Here is a 21399-nt window from a genome sequence, read left to right on the forward strand (position 1 = left end):
ATTCTTACATGATAACCTTGGCACATGATATCTGGTTCAATATTTTGCTTTGGTTTATGCTGTAGTGCAGTTTTCTTTTCATGCTAGAAAACTGTTCTTTATTACTTTTTTTTTTAATTAATCCATCAATGAGAACTATGCAACTAGACATACAAAGTACAATTTTGAGCCATTATATAACCATTTTTTTTTTGACCAGCACCTGTGCAATATGAGGACCATCCTACTAGATTTTACCAAATGGGTTGTTTAAGAATGGTCCAGCCATACAACTTTTTATTGCATATAACCAGTTTATGGGTTGCTGTGATGGGGAAGCATAGATTGTTTAAATTATAGTTAGCCGTATCCTGAAAAACAAAAAGGACTGGATAAGGCTGATACAACTGAAGATGACTATGGAAGCTTCTCTAATTTGAGCAGACTGACAAAAGGTATAGTACGGTTTGGCTTGGAAGGGTGGAAGCTAGTGCTATGACAGTGGGGCATCTTAATAAGGTTTTTTGTCTGGACCCGATGTTGACACAACCACTGTGGATCTTTGAGATGCTTGCTTGGCCGCCACTACTGCTGTATCCTCCTCCAGCACACTAGCCACTTCCTCCTCCACCAGAACCATTTCCAGCTCCTCCGCCAGACATACTTGAGGAACCTCCACCAACCACGGCTGGACAGAATAATAAGAGTTTTATTTTCTCTTGTTTTAGATAACAGAGCAATAATATCTGTAGTCAGAGAACCAATCTATACTTACAATTGCTCACATCACATTGTTCTCTACATGTCCAGACATTCTGCAAAGCAAGCCAATGTTTTATTTCAAATTATTAGGCTGAAATGGTTATCTTATCTATTGTAATATGCATTGTCAATGTAATTCTCACTGACACTTATCATAATTAGTTTTTGGTGACCTATCTTTTTTATGCATCTAATCCAAAATGTCTTTGATTTCCATCTACAATTAAGAAAATGTTTGCAAATGTAAGAAACTATATCATTCTAGTCAATGTCTAGTCTAGTTTTCATTATGGAGTGAATTTTTACTGCTTCTTGTTGTTATAAATAGGATACTCTTTATTTCATTACAAATTTCTGATATACAGGTATATTCTGCTAAGATATGCTAAGCCTCATAATACAATTGCTTGGGGCATGGACTACTGTAAATCATTATATAACATCATCAGTGGAAGGCATGGCATTAATATGACTATGATTCAAACAGTAAAGCCGCGTACACACGGCCATTTTTCATGTCATGGAAATAAAAAGACGTTTTTCTCGACGTGATTCTTGTCAAGCCTGCCTTGCATACACAGGATCCTGAAAAAAAAATTCTTGAGCAAAGCGCGGTGACATACAACACGTACGACGGCACTATAATCGAATGGCGCCACTCTTTGTGCTGATTATACAAATTTCCCTTCTCATAACTTGCTTCTGAGCATGCGCATTTTTTTCCCGTCGTTCAAGCATACACACGACGAAAAAAACGAAGACGTGAAAAATGACGAGGAAAAATAGAGCAGGTTCTAAATTTTTAATGCCCATTTTTCTTGTCGAGAAAAACACTCTGGAGCCTACGCACGATCGTTTTTTAATGACCAATTTAAAAAATTGCATTTTTCTCGTCATGAAAACGCGGCATTAGAGTTTAAAGGAAACAGGCTTAAGCTGTACATAAACCTTAGTGGACTAGTATAAAAATACATTTTATGTAGACTTTATCACCCTAGAGTCAATAAAGCAAATATATTTTTGATTTTTTTTTTTTATCCTTTGGCTTTTTCAGAGCAATAACTATTTCATAAAATGTCAGTTATTTTTGACTATGAAGACATGATATATTACTTTTTAATGGCCATAACTTTTCTCATCCTGTTTGCTGTAAGGCTCAAAACAACACCTGTGAGTTTACAACACCTGTGAGTCTCCTGCAAGCTGCACAAAGCACATATGAGTAAAAGACTTATCCTGCTGCTCACAGCATTTGATAGTCCTATGGGAAACCTGTACCTGCTCTTTACATTTTAGGTAGATCATCCTTTTATTTTATTTTTTTAAGTAGAGATTAGGTAGATCATCTTGAACTCACCTGTCCTCTTTTCCTTTGAGCAGGGCTTTGTATGTGTCAATTTCTACATCAAGGGAAATCTTGACACGTAGTAGCTCTTGGTAGCCACGTTCTTGACGGGCCAGGTCTTCATTGGCTTTCTGCAAAGCAGCCTCAAGGTCAGCCAACTTCTTCTGGGCATCCTTCAATGCAAGTTTTCCATGATTTTCGCCAGAACCATTTCCAGCTCCTCCCCCAGACATACTGCAAAGGAAAATCAATGTTTTATTTCAAATTATTAGGCTGAAATGGTTATCCTATCTATTGTAATATGGCTTGTCAATGTAATTCTCACTGACGCTTGTCATAATTTGTTTTTGGTGACCTATCTTTTTATGCATCTAATCCAATATGTCTTCGATTTGCATCTACAATTAATAAAATGTTTGCAAATGTAAGACACTTGATCATTCTAGTCAATGTCTAGTCTAGTTTTCACCATGGAGTGAATTTGTACTGCTTCTTGTTGTTATAAATAGGATACTCTCTACTTCATTACAAATTTCTGATATACAGGTATATTCTGTTAAGATTTGCTGAGCCTCATAATACAATAGCTAGGGGGCATGGACTAAATCATTATATAACATCATCAGTGGAAGGCATGGCATTAATATGACTATGATTAAAACAGTTATGCCACGTACACACGACCGTTTTTCGGGTTTGAAAAAAATTACGTTTTTAATGGTCTAGAAAAAAACAACGTTTTTTTCAACCCGATCGTTATAACGGCCTTGCCTACTCACGATCGTGAAAAAAATGCTCTAGCAAAGCGCGGTGACGTACAACACGTACGACGGCACTATAAAGGGGAAGTTCCATTCGGATGGCGCCACCCTTGGGGCTGCTTTTGCTGATTTTGTGTTCGAAAAAGACGATTTGTGCTTTTCAGTCTGTTACAGCGTCATCAATGTGCTTACTCCAGAACGAGTGCTCCCGTCTCATAACTTGCTTCTGAGCATGCACGTTTTTTTCACGTCGTTAAAGCCCGCACACAACGATTTTTTACAACCGTCAAAAAAAATCTTTATTTTTTACAACCCGAAAAACGGTTGTGTGTACGCAGCATAAAAGTTTAAAGGAAACAGGCATAAGCTGTACATAAACCTTAGTGGACTAATATAAAAATACATTTAATGTAGACTTTCAACCACCCTAGAGTCAATAAAGCAAATGTGTATATATATATATTTTTTTTTTTAATCCTTTGGCTTTTTCAGAGCAATTAATATTTCATAAAATGTCAGTTATTTTTGACTATGAAGACATGATATACTACTTTTTAATGGCCATAACTTTTCTCATCCTGTTTGCTGTAAGGCTCAAAACAGTGGATCCAACCCTAAGAAAGTGCCTGCTTACAACACCTGTGAGTCTCCTGCAAGCTGCACAAAGCACATATGAGTAAAAGACTTATCCTGCTGCTCACAGCATTTGATAGTCCTATGGGAAACCTGTACCTGCTCTTTACATTTTAGGTAGATCATCCTTTTATTTTATTTTTTTAAGTAGAGATTAGGTAGATCATCTTGAACTCACCTGTCCTCTTTTCCTTTGAGCAGGGCTTTGTATGTGTCAATTTCTACATCAAGGGAAATCTTGACACGTAGTAGCTCTTGGTAGCCACGTTCTTGACGGGCCAGGTCTTCATTGGCTTTCTGCAAAGCAGCCTCAAGGTCAGCCAACTTCTTCTGGGCATCCTTCAATGCAAGTTTTTCACGATTTTCGCCAGAACCATTTCCAGCTCCTCCGCCAGACATACCTGAGGAACCTCCACCAACTGTGGCTGGAAAAAAAAATAAGAGTTGTATTTTCTCTTGCTTTGGATAACAGAGAAAGAATATCTGTAGTCAGAGAACCAATCTATACTTACAAACGCTCACATTGTTCTCTACATGTCCAGACATTCTGCAAAGGCAAATCAATGTTTTATTTCAAATTATTAGGCTGAAATGGTTATCTTATCCATTGTAATATGGATTGTCAATGTAATTCTCACTGACGCTTGTCATAATTTGTTTTTGGTGACCTATCTCTTTATGCATCTAATCCAATATGTCTTTGATTTCCATCTACAATTAATAACATTTTTGCAAATGTAAGACACTTCATCATTCTAGTCAATGTCTAGTCTAGTTTTTACCATGGAGTGAATTGTTACTGCTTCTTGTTGTTATAAATGGGATACTTGCTATTTCATTACAAATTTCTGATATATATTCTGCTAAGATTTGCTAAACCTCATAATCCAATAGTTTGGGGGCATGGACTAAATCATTATATAACATTATCAGTGGATTAAAACAGTTTGTTTAAAGGAAACAGGCATAAGCTGTACATAAACCTTAGTGGATTAATAGAAAAATACATTTAATGTAGACTTTCACCCACCCTAGAGTCAATAAAGCAAATATATTTTTGATTTTTTTTTTAATCCTTTGGCTTTTTCAGAGCAATTACTATTTCATAAAATGTCAGTTATTTTTGACTATGAAGACATGATATACTACTTTTTATTGGCCATAACTTTTCTCATCCTGTTTGCTGTAAGGCTCAAAACAGTGGATCCAACCCTAATGCCGCGTACACATGGTCGTTTTTCGGCATGAAAAAAACGACATTTTTTAAAATGTCATTTAAAATGACTGGGGTGGATTCAAGAAGCAATTGCGCCTGTGTAACCATAGGTTACACAGCGCAATTGCTTACTTGCCCCGGCGTAACGAGTGCTCCTGATTCAGGAACCTCGTTACGCCGACTGCAGCCTAAGATCTGCGTGACATAAGGCTCTTATGCCCGCATATCTTAGGCTGCATTCTTGCGATGGCCGCTAGGTGGCGTCACGTTGTGCTCAGTGTATAGTATGCAAATTGCATACTAACACCGATTCACAACGTTGCGCGAGCCCTGCGTACGCAATTTACGTCGTTTACGTAAGGCGGTTTTCGTGCAAGGCTGCCCCTGCTTTTAGCAGGGGCAGCCCATGTTACGTATACCCGTCGTTCCCGCGTCGCGAAATTTGAATTTTACGTAGTTTGCGTAAGTGAATCGTGAATGGCGCTGGACGCCATTCACGTTCACTTTGAAGCAAATGACGTCCTTGCGACGTCATTTGCCGCAATGCACGTCGGGAAACTTTCCCGACGGAGCATGCGCTCTACGCTCGGTGCGGGAACGCGCCTAATTTAAATGATTCCCGCCCCTACGGGATCATTTAAATTGCGTGCTCTTGCGCTGGGCATTTTGCCGGCGCCCCCGCGCAATTTACGGAGCTTCTGCTCCGTGAATCGAGGGCAGTGCAAAAAAATTGCGGGGGCGCAGGGCAAAATCGTTGCCCTGCGCCTCCGTAATAAATGCGCAAATCTCTTTGAATCCGGCCCACTGTGTCTGGGCTTCACATCGTTTTTTCGGCTTCTGAAAAAAATAATTCGAACATGCTGCATTTTTTCATGTCGTTTTTCAAAATGTAGTTTTTCGTGTTGTAAAAAATGATCGTGTGTGGACAAAAACGACGTTTTATACCCACGCATGCCCAGAAGCAAGTTATGAGACGGGAGCGCTCTTTCTGGTAAAACTACCGTTCACAATGGAGTAAGCACATTCATCACGCTGTAACAGACAAAAAAGCGCGAATCGTCTTTTATAAAGAAGGAATCGGCTAAAAGCAGCCCAAAGGCGAATAGAACTTCCCCTTTAGAGTGCCGTCGTACGTGTTGTACGTCACCACGCTTTGTTCATCATTTTTCGAAAACGATGGTGTGTGGGCAACATCGTTTTTAATGATGAAGTTGGAAAAACGTTGGTTTTTGGACATGCTGAAAAATGCCATTTTTTTCCATGCCGAAAAACGACCGTGTGTACGCGGCATAAGAAACTGCCTGCTTACAACACCTGTGAGTCCCCTGCAAGCTGCACAAAGCACATATGAGTAAAAGACTTATCCTGCTGCTCACAACATTTGATAGTCCTATGGGAAACCTGTACCTGCTCTTTACATTTTAGGTAGATCATCATTTTTTTTTTAACAAGATATAAAGTAGATCATCTTGAACTCACCTGTCCTCTTCTTCTTTTAGCAGGGCTTTGTATGTGACAATATCCACATCAAGGGAAATCTTGACACGTAGTAGCTCTTGGTAGACACGTTCTTGACGGGCCAGGTCTTCATTGGCTTTCTGCGAAGCAGCCTGTAGGTCAGCCAACTTCTTCTGGGCATCCTTCAATGCAAGTTTTTCGCGATTTTCACCAGAACCATATCCAGCTCCTCCGCCAGACATACCTGAGGAACCTCCACCAACCACGGCTGAAAAAAAAAAAATAAGAGTTTTATTTTCTCTTGCTTTGGATAACAGAGCAAGAATATCTGTAGTCAGAGAACCAATCTATACTTACAAACACTCACATTGTTCTCTACATGTCCAGACATTCTGCAAAGGCAAATCAATGTTTTATTTCAAATTATTAGGCTGAAATGGTTATCTTATCTATTGTAATATGCATTGTCAATGTAATTCTCACTGACACTTATCATAATTTGTTTTTGGTGACCTATCTCTTTATGCATCTAATCCAATATGTCTTTGATTTCCATCTACAATTAATAACATTTTTGCAAATGTAAGACACTTCATCATTCTAGTCAATGTCTAGTCTAGTTTTCACCATGGAGTGAATTTTTACTGCTTCTTGTTGTTGTAAATAGGATACTCTCTATTTCATTACAAATTTCTGATATACAGGTATATTCTGATGAGATTTTCTAAGCCTCATAATCCAATAGCTTGGGGCATGGACTAAATCATTATATAACATCATCAGTGAAAGGCATGGCATTAATATGACTATGATTAAAACAGTAAAGCCGCGTACACATGGCCATTTTTCATGTCATGGAAATAAAAATAAGTTTTTCTCTACGTGATTCTTGTCAAGCCTGCCTTGCATACACACGATCCTGAAAAAAAAAACGCAGTAACGTACAACATGTATGACGGCGCTATAAAGGGGAAGTTCCATTCGAATGGCGCCACCCTTTGGGCTGATTATGCAAATTTCCCTTCTCATAACTTGCTTCTGAGCATGCGTGTTTTTTTCCTCGTTGTTAAAGCGTACACACGACTGTTTTTCACGACGAGAAAAACAACGACGTGAAAAACGACAAGAAAAAAATTGAGTAGGATCTAAATTTTTAATGCCCATTTTTCTCGTCAAGAAAAATGCTCTGGAGCCTACGCACGATCTTTTTTAATGACCAATTTAAAAAATATAATTTTCTCTTAATGAAAAACGGTCGTGTGTACGCGGCATTAGAGTTTAACGGAAACAGGCATAAGCTGTACATAAACCTTAGTGGACTAATATAAAAATAAATTTAAATGTAGACTTTCAACCACCCTAGAGTCAATAAAGCAAATATATTTTTGATTTTTTTTTTAATCCTTTGGCTTTGTCAGAGCAATTACTATTTCATAAAATGTCAGTTATTTTTGGGTATGAAGACATGATATACTATTTTTTAATGGCCATAACTTTTCTCATCCTGTTTGCTGTAAGGCTCAAAACAGTGGATCCAACCCTAAGAAACTGCCTGCTTACAACACCTGTGAGTCTCCTGCAAGCTGCACAAAGCACATATGAGTAAAAGACTTACCTTGCTGCTCACAGCATTTGATAGTCCTATGGGAAACCTGTACCTGCTCTTTACATTTTAGGTAGATCATCTTTTTTTTTTTTAACAAGAGATTAGGTAGATCATCTTGAGCTCACCTGTCCCTTTCTTCTTCTGCCTGCAGCCGGATAAAGCATGTAGAAATTTCAATATCAAGGGCAATCTTGACACCTAGTACCTCTTGGTAGTCACGTTTTTGACGTGTCAGGTCTTCATTGGCTTTCTGCGAAGCAGCCTCTAGGTCAGCCAACTTCTTCTGGAGGGCCGCAATCTGCAGAATAATGCTGTCATTTTAGTGTCTTGGTTTAGACCGAATGATCTTTATTTTGTTTAATTTGAATACAATTTTTGGATCTTTTTGCAACACAGTTTATAAAACATTGTTGTAAAATGAGACTTAAGCCTTTTTAAAGAAAATAATACAAATCAACAAGATACCTGTTTTTTGCCATTCTCAATCTCGGATGTCATCCTCTGGATCATACGGTTAATTTCTGCAATCTCACTCTTGGTGTTCTTCAGGTTGTCTCCCTGTTTTCCAGCTGTAGCCTGTAGTTGCTGATACTAAAATTGAAGAAAAGAAGCTCCAAGATTACCAGTGTTAAAAATTTAAGAAATCTAATAGTAAAGTTTTAAATGAAAAGAATAATGAAGAATGATGGGGTTTGTGAGTAAAATACTACAATAAGCATTTGTGGAGCCTGTAGATACAAATTCCTTGTTCCCTACATTTGCCATCCTTTACTGAATGCATACCTACATCTACATACCTATCTGTCTACATGTTAGCCTATCATGAAGAAATTCAACTGTTTTATATATATATCATAAATTTACATTTTATACATATTAATATTTCATAATTGGTTCCCAAAGTCTAAACTTGCATTGGCAAGTTATCCACACAGGCTAAGGGGTGTGGTCTAATTATTGTTGTGAGGTTCAGCGTATGTGAAAAAGTAGATAAAATGAACTTACTTTAAGGTCAAATAAGCCTTGTGTTTCAGCTTTGCTTCTTTCTGCAACAGCTTCATATGCCGCATACACACCATCACTTAATGTGATGAAAAAAAACGACACTTTCTGTGAAGTAAAAAATGACGTTTTTGAAACTTCAATTTTCAAAGACGAAGTTGCCTACACACCATCGTTTTTCTCACAATGTTCTTGCAAAGTGAGGTTACGTTCCACCACGTTTTACCATTGAAGCTTGCTTCATAAGTAGCTTCTGGGCATGCGTGGATGAAAAAACGTCTTAGAAAACGACGTTTTTTGCTACACACGGTCAATTTCTGTGAAGTAAAAAGTGCACTTTTGAAAAACGACACATAAAATTGAAGCATGCTTCAATTTTTTTTGGTCGTTTTTTACAAGACATAAAACTACGTTTTCCCCCACACACAGTCAATTAAAGTGACGTTTTTAAAAACGTCATTTTTTTTCATCACATAAAGTGATGGTGTGTACGCGGCAATATTGTTTCTTTACGTCTCTTAGTATTCCATCAAGAGACAGGTCCCGGTTATTGTCCATAGATAGAATGACAGAGGTGTCACCTGTTCCTCCTTGTGCATACAGCAATGCACTGCAATCTCACAGTGCATTATGGGGCGTTCCGTGGCGCTCAAACTTTTCGTGAACCAGTGTTGCCAACCGCCAGTATTTTTACTGGCAGCCAGTAAAAAATAGGCAATTTTCTCCTGCCAGTACATGCCAGTAAAATGTTGTCAGTAAAAAATATGGCTGTGACCCTCGGCTTGGTTTGGAGCCGGCTGGGACCATCCGAGTGCTTGCTACAGTGTGATCAGGCACTGTGCCTGAGCATGTCGTGTGATGTCATGGTGCAATAGAACCAAGCGGTGTGGTCGGAGCGTCGTGTGTGGGTCTGTGGGACAGGAGCAAGGCAGGCTGGAACCAGGACTGTCAGTGCTGTTTGGACTGGAGTGGACTGATGGGACCACTGGCCTTGGGCAGAGACTGTCACTGTAACTCAGGAGGGGACATGTTGTGTCAGTGAGGTGTCAACATCATCTGTGCGGCTGCACATCGCTGTCAATGTCACCGTGAGAGTCAATTTTATGTGTGTGTGCCGCCCATTCTAATTTCTTACCCTCCTGAGTCCTGTCCCTGAGCTACTTACTACTATATATAAAAAAAACAAAAAAAGATTAAGAATTGTCTTATTATATACCTTAAATCACATTGCTATTTGCATATTGTATTTGTTTGTAGTCTAAGGCCCAGATTCTCGTAGATCGGCATAACTATAGGCGGGCGTAACGTATCCGATTTACGTTATGCCTCTGCAACTTAGACGGGCAAGTGCAGTATTCTCAAAGCACTTGCTCTGTAAGTTGCGGCAGCGTAGCGTAAATCGTCCGGCGTAAGCCCACCTAATTCAAATGTGGAACAGGGGGGCGTGTTTTATGTAAAATAGCCATGACCCGACGTGATTGACGTTTTTCATATCCCAGTGTACATTGCTCCAAATACGCCGCAAGGACGTATTGGTTTTGAAAATTACGTCCAGCCCCATTCACGGACGACTTACGCAAACGACCTAAAATATTAAAAATTCGACGCGGGAACGACGTCCATACTTAACATTGGTACGCCGCATGTACGCCACCATATAGCAGGGGTAACTTTACGCCGGGAATAGCCTAACGTAAACGGCGTATCTGTACTGCGTTGGCCGGGCGTACGTTCGTGAATTCGCGTATCTAGCTGATTTACATATTTCGCCGCGTAAATCAGCGTACACGCCCCTAGCGGCCAGCGTAAATATGCAGTTACGATCCGACGGCGTAAGAGACTTACGCCGGTCGGATCTAAATCTATGCGTAACTGATTCTAAGAATCAGGCGCATATATACAACGGCAAAACTCAGAGATAGGACGGCGTATCTGGTATCTCTTTTGAGAATCTGGCCCTAAATACTCAAGTTTGCACTTAAAACTGTAATTTTGTAACTTTTGCAAATGCCAGTAAAAACTTGGCTGTGCCAGTAAGTTTTGGGTGTTGTGTCAGTAAATTTCAATCTGGTAGGTTGGCAACACTGCCATGAACGCCCCATATGTTCAGTTCATTCGACTCGAACCACTGGCTCATCCCTATCTGTAACTTTCACCTAACACAGAGACACAACTTCTGTTAGAAGCTCTCTCTATATTTCCTCCCCCTCCCCCCTCAAGGTTTTACTTTTGCATTTGTTCTGTTCGCTAGCCTTCAATAACATTCATTTATATGTTTTTTTGGACGTCCCTCTCCTTCCCTCTAATTTTTTTCTACATGCAGCTGCTGGTTTGTGGCTCATAGGCTGTTGACTGGCTCTTGCTACTCCCCGAGTGATAATATAAGGATATCTTTCATGATTTTATGTGGTTCTTAACCACTTCAATACCAGGTACTTACACCCCCTTCCTGCCCAAGCCATTTTTCAGCTTTTAGCGCTGTCGCTGTTTAAAGACAATTGCGCGGTCATGCTACACTGTACCCAAACAGAATTTTTATCATTTTGTTCCCACAAATAGAGCTTTCTTTTGATGGTATTTGATCACCTCTGCGTTTTTATTTTTTGCTAAACAATTAAAAAAAGACTGAAAAAAAAAAGTTTTTCTTTTGTTTCTGTTATAAAATGTTGTAAATAAGTATGTTTTCTACTTCACTGTGCAATTGTCATTTAAAGAGCGACAGCGCTGAAAGCTTAAACTGGGCTTGGGCAGGAAGGGGGTGTAAGTGCCTGGTATTGAAGTGGTTACTTCACTGATGGGCACTGATAAGGCGGCCAGGGGCGGACTGACCATTCGGTCAGTCGGACACTGCCCGAGGGCCCGGTGGTGGGAGGGCCTGGGCCGGCTCAGTCCGCCCCTGGAGGTGCCTGCAGCTTAATATACAGGGAAAAAAAATCTGAAAAACCATACCCCCGAGGAAGCAGTAAAACCTGTTAAATCCCGATTGATGCTGCTATATGAGAGCTGGCCGGGATAGATCATCAGTGAGAGTCGCCGTCATCCGTGCGAGGATGATTTTAGTGACAGGCGCTCTAGCCACCTCTCCCCCTGGGGAATTCAGCCGAGGGGCACAGTACGCAGAGCCCGAGCGGGGTTGTCTTCAGTTCATCTCCCTTTCCCAACGACACCCACACTGACCTGCCTTATGTGCAGCAGCAGGTCAGTGTGATACAAATACAGCAGTTAGTGTATGTGTTGTAAGGAGAAAAACGAGCCATGCTGCTGAGTGTTCCTTCTTGCCCTGTGCTGTGCCTATTTACCAGGTGGCAGGTGCCATTCACTAGTGCACACTGACATCTGGTACATTGAATCCCACTGCACTCCGGCCCCTTTCACACTGGTGGGGGGGGGGGCATCAGCGGTAAAACGCTTCTATTTTTAGCGGCGCTTTATTGTCAATTTGGTGGCGCTATTCGGCCAATATCGGGGTGCTTTTACCCCCCACTAGCAGCCGAGAAAGGGTTAAAACCACTGCAAAGCGCCTATGTAGAGGCAATTTGCTGGCGGTTTAGCTGCGGTGACCCATTGATTTCATAGGGCAGGAGCGGTATACACACCGCTTCTTCACCGCTCCAAAGATGTTGCTAGCAGGACTTTTTTTACCGTCCTGCTAGCGCACCGCTCCAGTGTGAAAGCCTTCAGGGGTTTCACACTGGAGAGAAAGCAGCGGCTGTTTCAGGGCGCTTTGCATGCGCTATTTTTAGTGCTATAGCGCCTGAAAAGTGCCCCAGTGTGAAAGGGGTCTCAGTGTATAGATATCAGTGTTATATATAGGGAATAGCACTTTGGAATATCACATTGGAGCAATTTGTCATGCAATTTGACATGTTTCTGTACAACTTTTGGCGACTTCTGGGTGCAATTTCCATAGACATCTGCACAGATGTCCAGGGCCGGACTGGCCCACCGGGATCCTGGGAAAAATCCCGGCGGGGCGGCTGCTTGGCTGCTCCTGGAGGCCGCTGCGCCTGAAACAAATATGGCTGTGGCCAGGCCGGCCGACATGCATCTGTGCATGCGCAAGCGCAGATCCGAACCTAGCCATGCTCGGGAAAGCCCGTACACACTCGGCAAGTTTCGGAAAGGCGGGCGCATGCGCAGTGACACGACGGTGCCGAGCGGCGCCATTTTTAAAATGCGCGCAGCTCACGGAGGTGAGGTGAGGTCTCGTCTGGCGTGTGCAGCCTGTGCCTCTTCCTACATCCCCTCCCTGTAGCGTCTGACCTCCTGCCCCCCCTCTGCAGCCTCTGACCTGCTGTTCCCCCCTCCTTAGCATCTGACCTCCTGTTCCCCCCTCCACATCATCTGACCTCCTGCCCCCCCCCTGCAGCCCCTGACCGCCGCAGCCTCTGACCTCCTGCCCCCCCTCCACAGCCTCTGACCTCCTATTCCCCCCTCCACAGCATCTGACCTCCTGCCCCCCCTGCAGCCCCTGACCTCCGCAGCCTCTGACCTCCTGCCCCCCCCCTGCAGCCTCTGACCTCATGTCCGCCCCTCCGCAGCCTCTGACCTTCCCTGTACCATCCGCAGCCTCTGACCTCCCCTGTACCATCCGCAGCCTCTGACCTCCCCTGTACCATCCGCAGCCTCTGACCTCCCCTGTACCGTCCGCAGCCTCTGACCTCCCCTGTACCATCCGCAGCCTCTGACCTCCTGTCCCCCCCTCCGCAGCCTCTGACCTCCCCTGTACCATCCGCAGCCTCTGACCTCCTGTCCCCCCCTCCGCAGCCTCTGACCTCCCCTGTACCATCCGCAGCCTCTGACCTCCCCAGTACCATCCGCAGCCTCTGACCTCCCCTGTACCATCCGCAGCCTCTGACCTCCCCTGTACCATCCGCAGCCTCTGACCTTTTCTTGTCTTATATCAGGTCTGGAGAGGAGTCGAGAGTGGGAGTGCTGCCAGGATGGGGGTCATGGCAGAAGTCAGACATGTATGGACTGTGGAGAGGAAACTAAGGGATAAAACCAGAGCCGCCAAGCTGGAGCCGAGAGTGACTGAGCCTCGAAATTTTTCCCAGTGCGCATGCTCCAAATGACGTCGCTAGAACGTCATTGTTTTCGGCGTGAGCGTAAATTACGTCCATCCGTATTCGCGACCAACGTAAAAAATCAAAACTCGGCGCGGGAACGACGGCCATACTTAACATTGGATACGCCGCATATAGCAGGGGTAAGTATACGCCGGAAAAAGCCGAACGCAAACGACGTAAAAAAAAAGCGACGGGCGGGCGTTCGTTTCTGAATCGGCAGAAATTGGAATTTACATATTCGTTGCGTAAAAAACCGAAGCGTCACCTATCGGCCGGCAGGAGATTGCAGCCTAAGATCCGACGGTGTAAGGGCTCTTTCACACGTCCGTTCCGTTCGTCCGTTTTTTGGACATCCGTTAACGGACCGCAATGCTTCCCTATAGGTTAACGTCCGTTAGCCGATGCGCATCCGCTAATGTCCGTTAGCATCCGTCTGCGTTAAGTTCCGTTTTTTTGGATGGAAGAAAACCCTATTTTTCTTCCATCAAAAAAACGGAACGGACGAAAAACGGATGATCCGTTTACCATCCGATCCGCTAACGCCGTGTGCGGGGTTTGGTATGAATCCTGAGGGGGAAGTCCCCGCCGGATTTTAAATAAAAATCCCCCCCTACGCCGAAAAAACGGCGTAGGGAGTCCCCCTACAATCCATACGCGCACCTGTCATTGCAGCGACAAGAGGCGACATGTCAACATCGGGAGAAGAGAAGAAGAAGAAGACGACGTCACAGCACAGAAGAAGAAGAAGACGTTCAGCCCTGAAGGAGAAGGCACCGGACAGCGGGAGGAAGAACCGGGGTGCGCCGAGTCAACAGCGGAGAGCGGCGAACATAGAAGAAGACCCCCGGAGAGTGGAGAAGACCCCCCCCCGGATAGCGGAGAAGACCCCCCCGGATAGCGGAAGAAGAAGCCCCCCCCCCCCCCGCCGAAGACGTCGGAGGAAACCCGCCGGGGGGGGGGGGGGCGCTTTTATAAAAGCGACCCCCCCCCGGCGGTGGAAGAGAACCAGACGGCGGCGAAGAAGAGCGGCCCCCAACCGAAGACATCAAAGAAGAAGCCCCCCCTGGTGAAAGAGCTAATAAAGAAGACAGGGGGGGCCTCTGGAGCAGACTAATAAATTATTTTAAAAACCCTTGTGTCGTGTTTATTAACTTTAACTTTTTGCCTCCAGGTGAATGGGTAGGGGTACGATGTACCCCATATCCATTCACTTAGGGTGGGGGGCCGGTATCTGGGGGCCCCCTTATTAAAGGGGCTCCCAGATTCCGATAAGACTCCCGCCCGCATACCCCGACAACCAACGGCCAGGGTTGTCGGGAAGGGGCCCTGTCCTCATCAACATGGGGACAGGGTGCTCTGGGGTGGGGGGCCGCAGTGCGCCCCCCCTGCCCCAGAGCACCCAACCCCCCCATGTTGAGGGCATGCAGCCCGGTACGGCTCAGGAGGGGGGGGGGCGCTCGTTTTTTCGGCGTAGGGGGGGGTCTCCTTACAACCCATACCAGACCTAAGGGCCCAGTATGCTCCCGATGGGGGAACCCATGCCGGATTTTTATTTAAAATCCGGCGGGGACTTTCCCCTCAGGATTCATACCAAACGCCGCACACGTGTAGAATTGGCGGGAATCCAAGTCGGATCTCCCGTTGCTTCTATGACGTGCTTGCTGGAATGTGCTTTTACTATTCCAGCGAGTGCGAGATGTCGGCACCCTGTCGCCGAGAATCAGCGCGATGTCGTCGTGCTAAAAACACATTCTCGGCGGCAGGCACTGTATGTAAAAAGCCCCCCCAAAAAAAAAACGGATGAAAAAACGGCTGGAAAAACTGATGGAAAAACTGATGAAAAATGGACGAAAACTGATGGAAAAACTGATGGAAAAACGGATCAACTGATGAAAAAAAAACTGATCTAAAAAACTGAGCTGACGTGTGAAAGAGCCCTAAGTCACTTAAACCTGTCGGATCTAAGGGAGATCTATGCGTAACTGATTCTTATGAATCAGTCGCATAGATCCGACCGTCGGATCTCAGAGATACAACGGCGTATCAGGAGATACGCCGTCGTATCTCTTTCTGAATCTCCCCCACTGAGTGGTTTTCCCTAACACTGTAATCTGTACACTAATAGCCAGATTCAGAGAGAGTTACGCCGGCGTATCAGTAGTTAGCCGTCGTAAATTTAAGCGTATTCTGGAAACCAGATACGCTTAAATTAGGCTAAGATATGAGCGGCGTAAGTCTCCTACGCCGTCGTATCTTAGGGTGCAATATTTAGGCTGGCCGCTAGGTGGCGCTTCCGTTGAGTTTGGCGTAGAATATGCAAATGCCTAGATACGCCGATTCACGAACGTACGTCAACCGTCGCAGTAAAGATACGCCGTTTACGTAAGGCGTTTTCCGGCGTAAAGTTATTCCAACAAATAGCTGGCCTAGTCAATGTTAAGCATGGCCGTGTTCCCGCATCAAAATCTGAAATTTTTACGTTGTTTGCGTAAGTCGTCCGTGAATGGGGCTGGACGTAATTTACGTTCACGTCGAAACCAATACGTCCTTGCTGCGTACTTTGGAGCAATGCACTCTGGGATATGTACACGGACGGTGCATGCGCCGTTCGTAAAAACGTCAATCACGTCGGGTCACCACCCATTTACATAAAACACGCCCCCCTCATCCTCATTTGAATTAGGCGCTCTTACGCCGGCCCCATTTACGCTACGCCGCCGTAACTTAGGAGGCAAGTGCTTTGTGAATACAGCACTTGCCTCACTTACTTACGGCGGCGTAGCGTAAATATGATACGCTACGCCGCCGGAAAGATGCGCCGCCGTACCTGAATCTGGCTATAAGAATGTCCCTTACATTGGTGATCAGTGGGAAGAATGTCCCTTACATTGGTGATCAGTGAGAAGAATGTTCCTTACATTGGTAATCAGTGGGAAGAATGTCCCTTACATTGGTGATCAGTGAGAAGAATGTTCCTTACATTGGTAATCAGTGGGAAGAATGTCCCTTACATTGGTGATCAGTGAGAAGAATGTTCCTTACATTGGTGATCAGTGAGAAGAATGTTCCTTACATTGGTGATCAGTGAGAAGAATGTTCCTTACATTGGTGATCAGTGAGATCCCCAGGGCCCCCGGATGACAACCCCCCTTTTTTTTATAAAAAAATATATATATTTTTTCATATATTTTTTTATTTATTATATATATATATATATATATATATATATATATATATATATATATATATATATATATATATATATATATATATATATATATATATATATATATATATATATATTTATTTATTATTATTATTATTATTATTATTATTAAAGGGCCCAGAGGTCCCCAGGGCCCCGGATGGCAACCCCCCTTTTTTTATATAAAAAAAATTATATTATTTTATTTCTTTTTTTTTTTCTTTTTTTAAATATATATATTTTTTTATTAAAGGGCTCAGAGGTCCCCAGGGCCCCATGTGGCAAACCCCCCTTTTTTTATTTGTTATAAATGTTTATTTTTTTATTTTTGTTTATATATATTTATTTTTTATGTTTTTATTAAAGGGCCCAGAGGTCCCAGGGCCCTGGATGGCAAACCCCCCCCCCCTTTTTTTTTTATAAATGTTTATTTTTTTTATATATTTTTTTATTAAAGGGCACAGAGGTTTCTTTTTTTAATTATTATTATTAAAGGGCCCAGAGGTCCCGGATGGCAACCCCCCCCTTTTTGTATTTTTTTTTATAAAAAAAAAAAAATATATATATATATATATATATATATATTTATTTATTTATTTATTAAGGGGCCCAGAGGTCCCCAGGGCCCCGGATGGCTACCCCCCTTCTTTATATATTTTTTTCTTTATTTCTTCTTTTTTTTGTAAAGGGCCCCCCCCCGCTTCTCAATTCGCAGCAGCCCCCCCCCCCCCCCCCCGCTTCTCAATTTCAGGTGGCAGCACCCCCCCCCCTGGTTCTCTGCTCAAGGCCCATGCCTGAAGCTGTTAAGGGGCCCCATAATTCCTGATGGCTGCCCTGGTGGGAAGAATGTTCCTTACATTGGTGATCAGTGGGAAGAATGTCCCTTACATTGGTGATCAGTGAGAAGAATGTTCCTTACATTGGTGATCAGTGAGAAGAATGTTCCTTACATTGGTGATCAGTGAGAAGAATGTTCCTTACATTGGTGATCAGTGAGAAGAATGTTCCTTACATTGGTGATCAGTGGGAAGAATGTTCCTTACATTGGTGATCAGTGGGAAGAATGTTCCTTACATTGGTGATCAGTGAGAAGAATGTTCCTTACATTGGTGATCAGTGAGAAGAATGTCCCTTACATTGGTGATCAGTGGGAATAATGTTCCTTACATTGGTGATCAGTGGGAAGAATGTCCCTTACATTGGTGATCAGTGAGAAGAATGTTCCTTACATTGGTGATCAGTGAGAAGAATGTTCCTTACATTGGTGATCAGTGAGAAGAATGTTCCTTACATTGGTGATCAGTGGGAAGAATGTTCCTTACATTGGTGATCAGTGAGAAGAATGTTCCTTACATTGGTGATCAGTGAGAAGAATGTTCCTTGCATTGGTGATCAGTGGGAAGAATGTCCCTTACATTGGTGGTCAGTGGGGAAAACAGGGGGCCCCAGGATCTCCTATTGCCCAGGGGCCCCATGAGTTGTCAGTCCACCCCTGAAGGCGGCACTGATGAGGTGGCACCAATGAGGTGGCACTGATGGGCACTGATGTTCACTGATATGCGGCACTGATGGGCTTTGATAGGCGGCACTGATGGGCACCACTGGTGGACACTGATGGTCACTGATAGGCAACAATGATGGGCACAGAAAGGCTGCAATGATGGGTACTTATGGGCGGCACTGATAGGCGGCACTGCTGTGCAGTGATACGCGGCAATGATGGGCACTGATATGCGGTACTGATAGCTGGCACTGATAGGCATCCCTGGTGGCACTGGCACTGGAAGGCATTGTGGATGGGCACTGATTGGCAGCTGCCTGGGCATTGATTGGCATTTTCCTGGTGGTCCAATGTGGGTGGCCTACCCCGGTGGTCCTGGTGGCATCCTGGTGGTCCTGGGCAGACATCCGAGGGGGGCTGCGCTGATAAACAATCAGCACAAACCCCCCCTGTCAGGCCCCGTACACACGGCCGAGGAACTCGACGTGCCAAGCACGTCGAGTTCCTCGTCGAGTTCTGGGATGAAGCCGCCGAGGAGCTCGGCGGGCCGCCTTCTCCCATAGAACAACGAGAAAATAGAGAACATGTTCTCTATTTTCTCGTCGAGCTCCTCGGCGGCTCCATCGAGCCAAAACTGTACAGACGACAGAGTTTCTCGGCAGAATCCGGGTTTTGACCGAGTTTCTCGGTGAATTCTGCCGAGAAACTCTGTCGTGTGTACGGGGCCTCAGGAGAGAAGCCAATCAGCTCTCCTCTGTGTAAAAGCCATTCAACGGCTCTTCCTGTTTACATCATGATCAGTCGTGATTAGACACGGCTGATCACGGCTGATCACGTGGTAAAGAGCCTCCGTCAGAGGCTCTTTACCGAGATCGGTGTAGCGGTGTGTCAGACTGACACACCGAACCTCCGATCGGCGCGATGTGCGCCCCCACTGTTATCCTCCTGGACATCATATGACACCCAGTCGGGATAACTGAACCACCGCCCCGGCCGTCATTCTGCTATAGGCCGGGTGGGAAGGGGTTAAAGGATAAGTTCACCTTTGTTCACTTTTTTTTTCTTCTAAAGTCCAGCTCCCCAATGTACCAATATAGCAATCATGTACTTTTTTTGCAAATATATCAACACTTTCCATTAAATCTACAGACACTTACTTTACTTGTCCTCATTCATGTTTGCCATTACCAATTAAAGGTACTGAGAGTACAACTAGTAATTTTAGGTGTATAAAGATGCCTATACACTATACAATCAGATTGTACAAACATCCACGAGGACAGTGAAGTAAGTATCTGTAAAATTTATGGAAAGTGTTGATATTTTTTCAAAAGAAGTACATTAATGCTATATTGGTACATTGGGGAGCTGTAATTTAGAGGGGAAAAAAAGGTGAACATAGGGGATCTTAGCCTTTAAAGCGGAGGTTCATCCTAAAACAATTATATACCATTCCAACCAGCATACTTCCGACATGTACAGTATGCTGTTTTTATTTTTATTTTTGATGTACATAACGTTTTATACTTCTTTTTCTTTTCAGACTCCCGCGGGGAATAGGCGTTCTTATGAAGAGGCATAGATGATTGACGTGCGGCTAAGACGCGTCACGCGTTCCGAAAATAGCCGGACTGGGACTCGGCGCTATACGGCAAAACCAGGGGCTCCTTGCTCCATGATCCCAAACCCCCAAAAGCTAATCCAGGCACTAGGGTTATCACTCGTTATTCGGGGCACCACCATCAAATTAGGGTCATCCTTCAGAAGTACTGGTATCTACTTATGGGCGATGAAACGGTATCAAAACATCTATGTTCCTACCCCCAAATAACGTTTCGGAGATCTTTATCTCTGCGGGACAAGCTGGTCCGGAGCCATCATGTCAGCCGGAAATCCATCCCGGCTGACATGTGTGGTACACGACCATGTCACAACTGCTCGTTCTGCAGATATATCTATGCAGCAGCGAGCCTTACTCTTCCTAATGGACGGGAATTCATACCTCGCTTCTCTGCCAATTGCCAATCCATCGGGATTGTATATATTATGCAATGCGTTTGCAACGCGTTCTATATTGGCAAGACGAAGCGACCATTCTTCCACCGTATCAGGGACCATGTTGCCTTGGTACGTAAAAAGAAGATGGAAACACCCATTAGTAGGCATGTGGGGCTCTTCCATGACTTTGACAGTTCCTGTATGCATTTTTTCGCATTGGAACATATCCCCCCCGGTGATTGGGGAGGAGACTATGACAAACTGTTGCTTCAGAAAGAAGCAAAATGGATCCATCAGCTGTCTGCTCTAAAATTCCCTGGCCTAAACGATGGGTTTAGTTTCAAACCTTTCCTTTAAAGTATCTGGTGTGATTTTATCATGTTCATTTTGCCTTTCATATGTTGTAATACTTTGTTTTACATCAACTTATATGTATATAACCTATTTTCCATCTGTGCATCACGAGCTGTCGGGCTTTGGGTCCGTCTCTATATCTAGGTTTTTTTCTCCCCTCTTATGTTCTCTTTTTCTTTCTTTCCACCCCTTTTGTTTCTCTTTTGTTTTCCTTCTTTTTTCTTTCCTCTTTTTCTTTCTTACTGACCATTTTTGAATTTAAGTATATCTTATGCTAATTTTGTCATTTTTCCATGTACACATTGTTTAATAATGCATGTCAATACTGAGCAGATTTGCTATACATCCGGGTCCAGATCCTCCCATTGCCTTGTTCCTTATACATCTTTCCATATGGAGACATTATCCACCTTTCTTCTCCGTTGGATGTCAATTTCTGATATCCATCAGGTGTTGTGCCGTTCGGGCACACTATTGCTGTGTTATCTAACAGACATACATAATCCCTAT

At 43.7% G+C, this 21399-nt stretch overlaps 1 protein-coding gene across 1 annotated transcript; it reads right to left on the bottom strand.

Moving 5' to 3' along the window:
* Positions 1-574: 574 nt before the first annotated feature.
* LOC120928228 (keratin, type II cytoskeletal 4-like) lies at positions 575-20655 on the bottom strand. The gene is made up of 11 exons (XM_040339334.1): positions 20540-20655; positions 8766-8841; positions 8226-8351; positions 7886-8058; positions 6512-6546; positions 6176-6422; positions 3993-4027; positions 3659-3905; positions 2099-2320; positions 755-794; positions 575-667 (listed from the first exon to the last, which is right to left on the bottom strand). The coding sequence occupies exons 1-10, from the start codon at positions 20653-20655 to the stop codon at positions 761-763; spliced, it is 1311 nt and encodes a 436-aa protein (XP_040195268.1). The 3' UTR covers positions 575-667; positions 755-760.
* Between the last annotated feature and the right edge of the window lie 744 nt (positions 20656-21399).

The sequence above is a fragment of the Rana temporaria genome, chromosome 2 (assembly GCF_905171775.1).
Source record: "Rana temporaria chromosome 2, aRanTem1.1, whole genome shotgun sequence".
Lineage (NCBI taxonomy): Eukaryota > Metazoa > Chordata > Amphibia > Anura > Ranidae > Rana > Rana temporaria.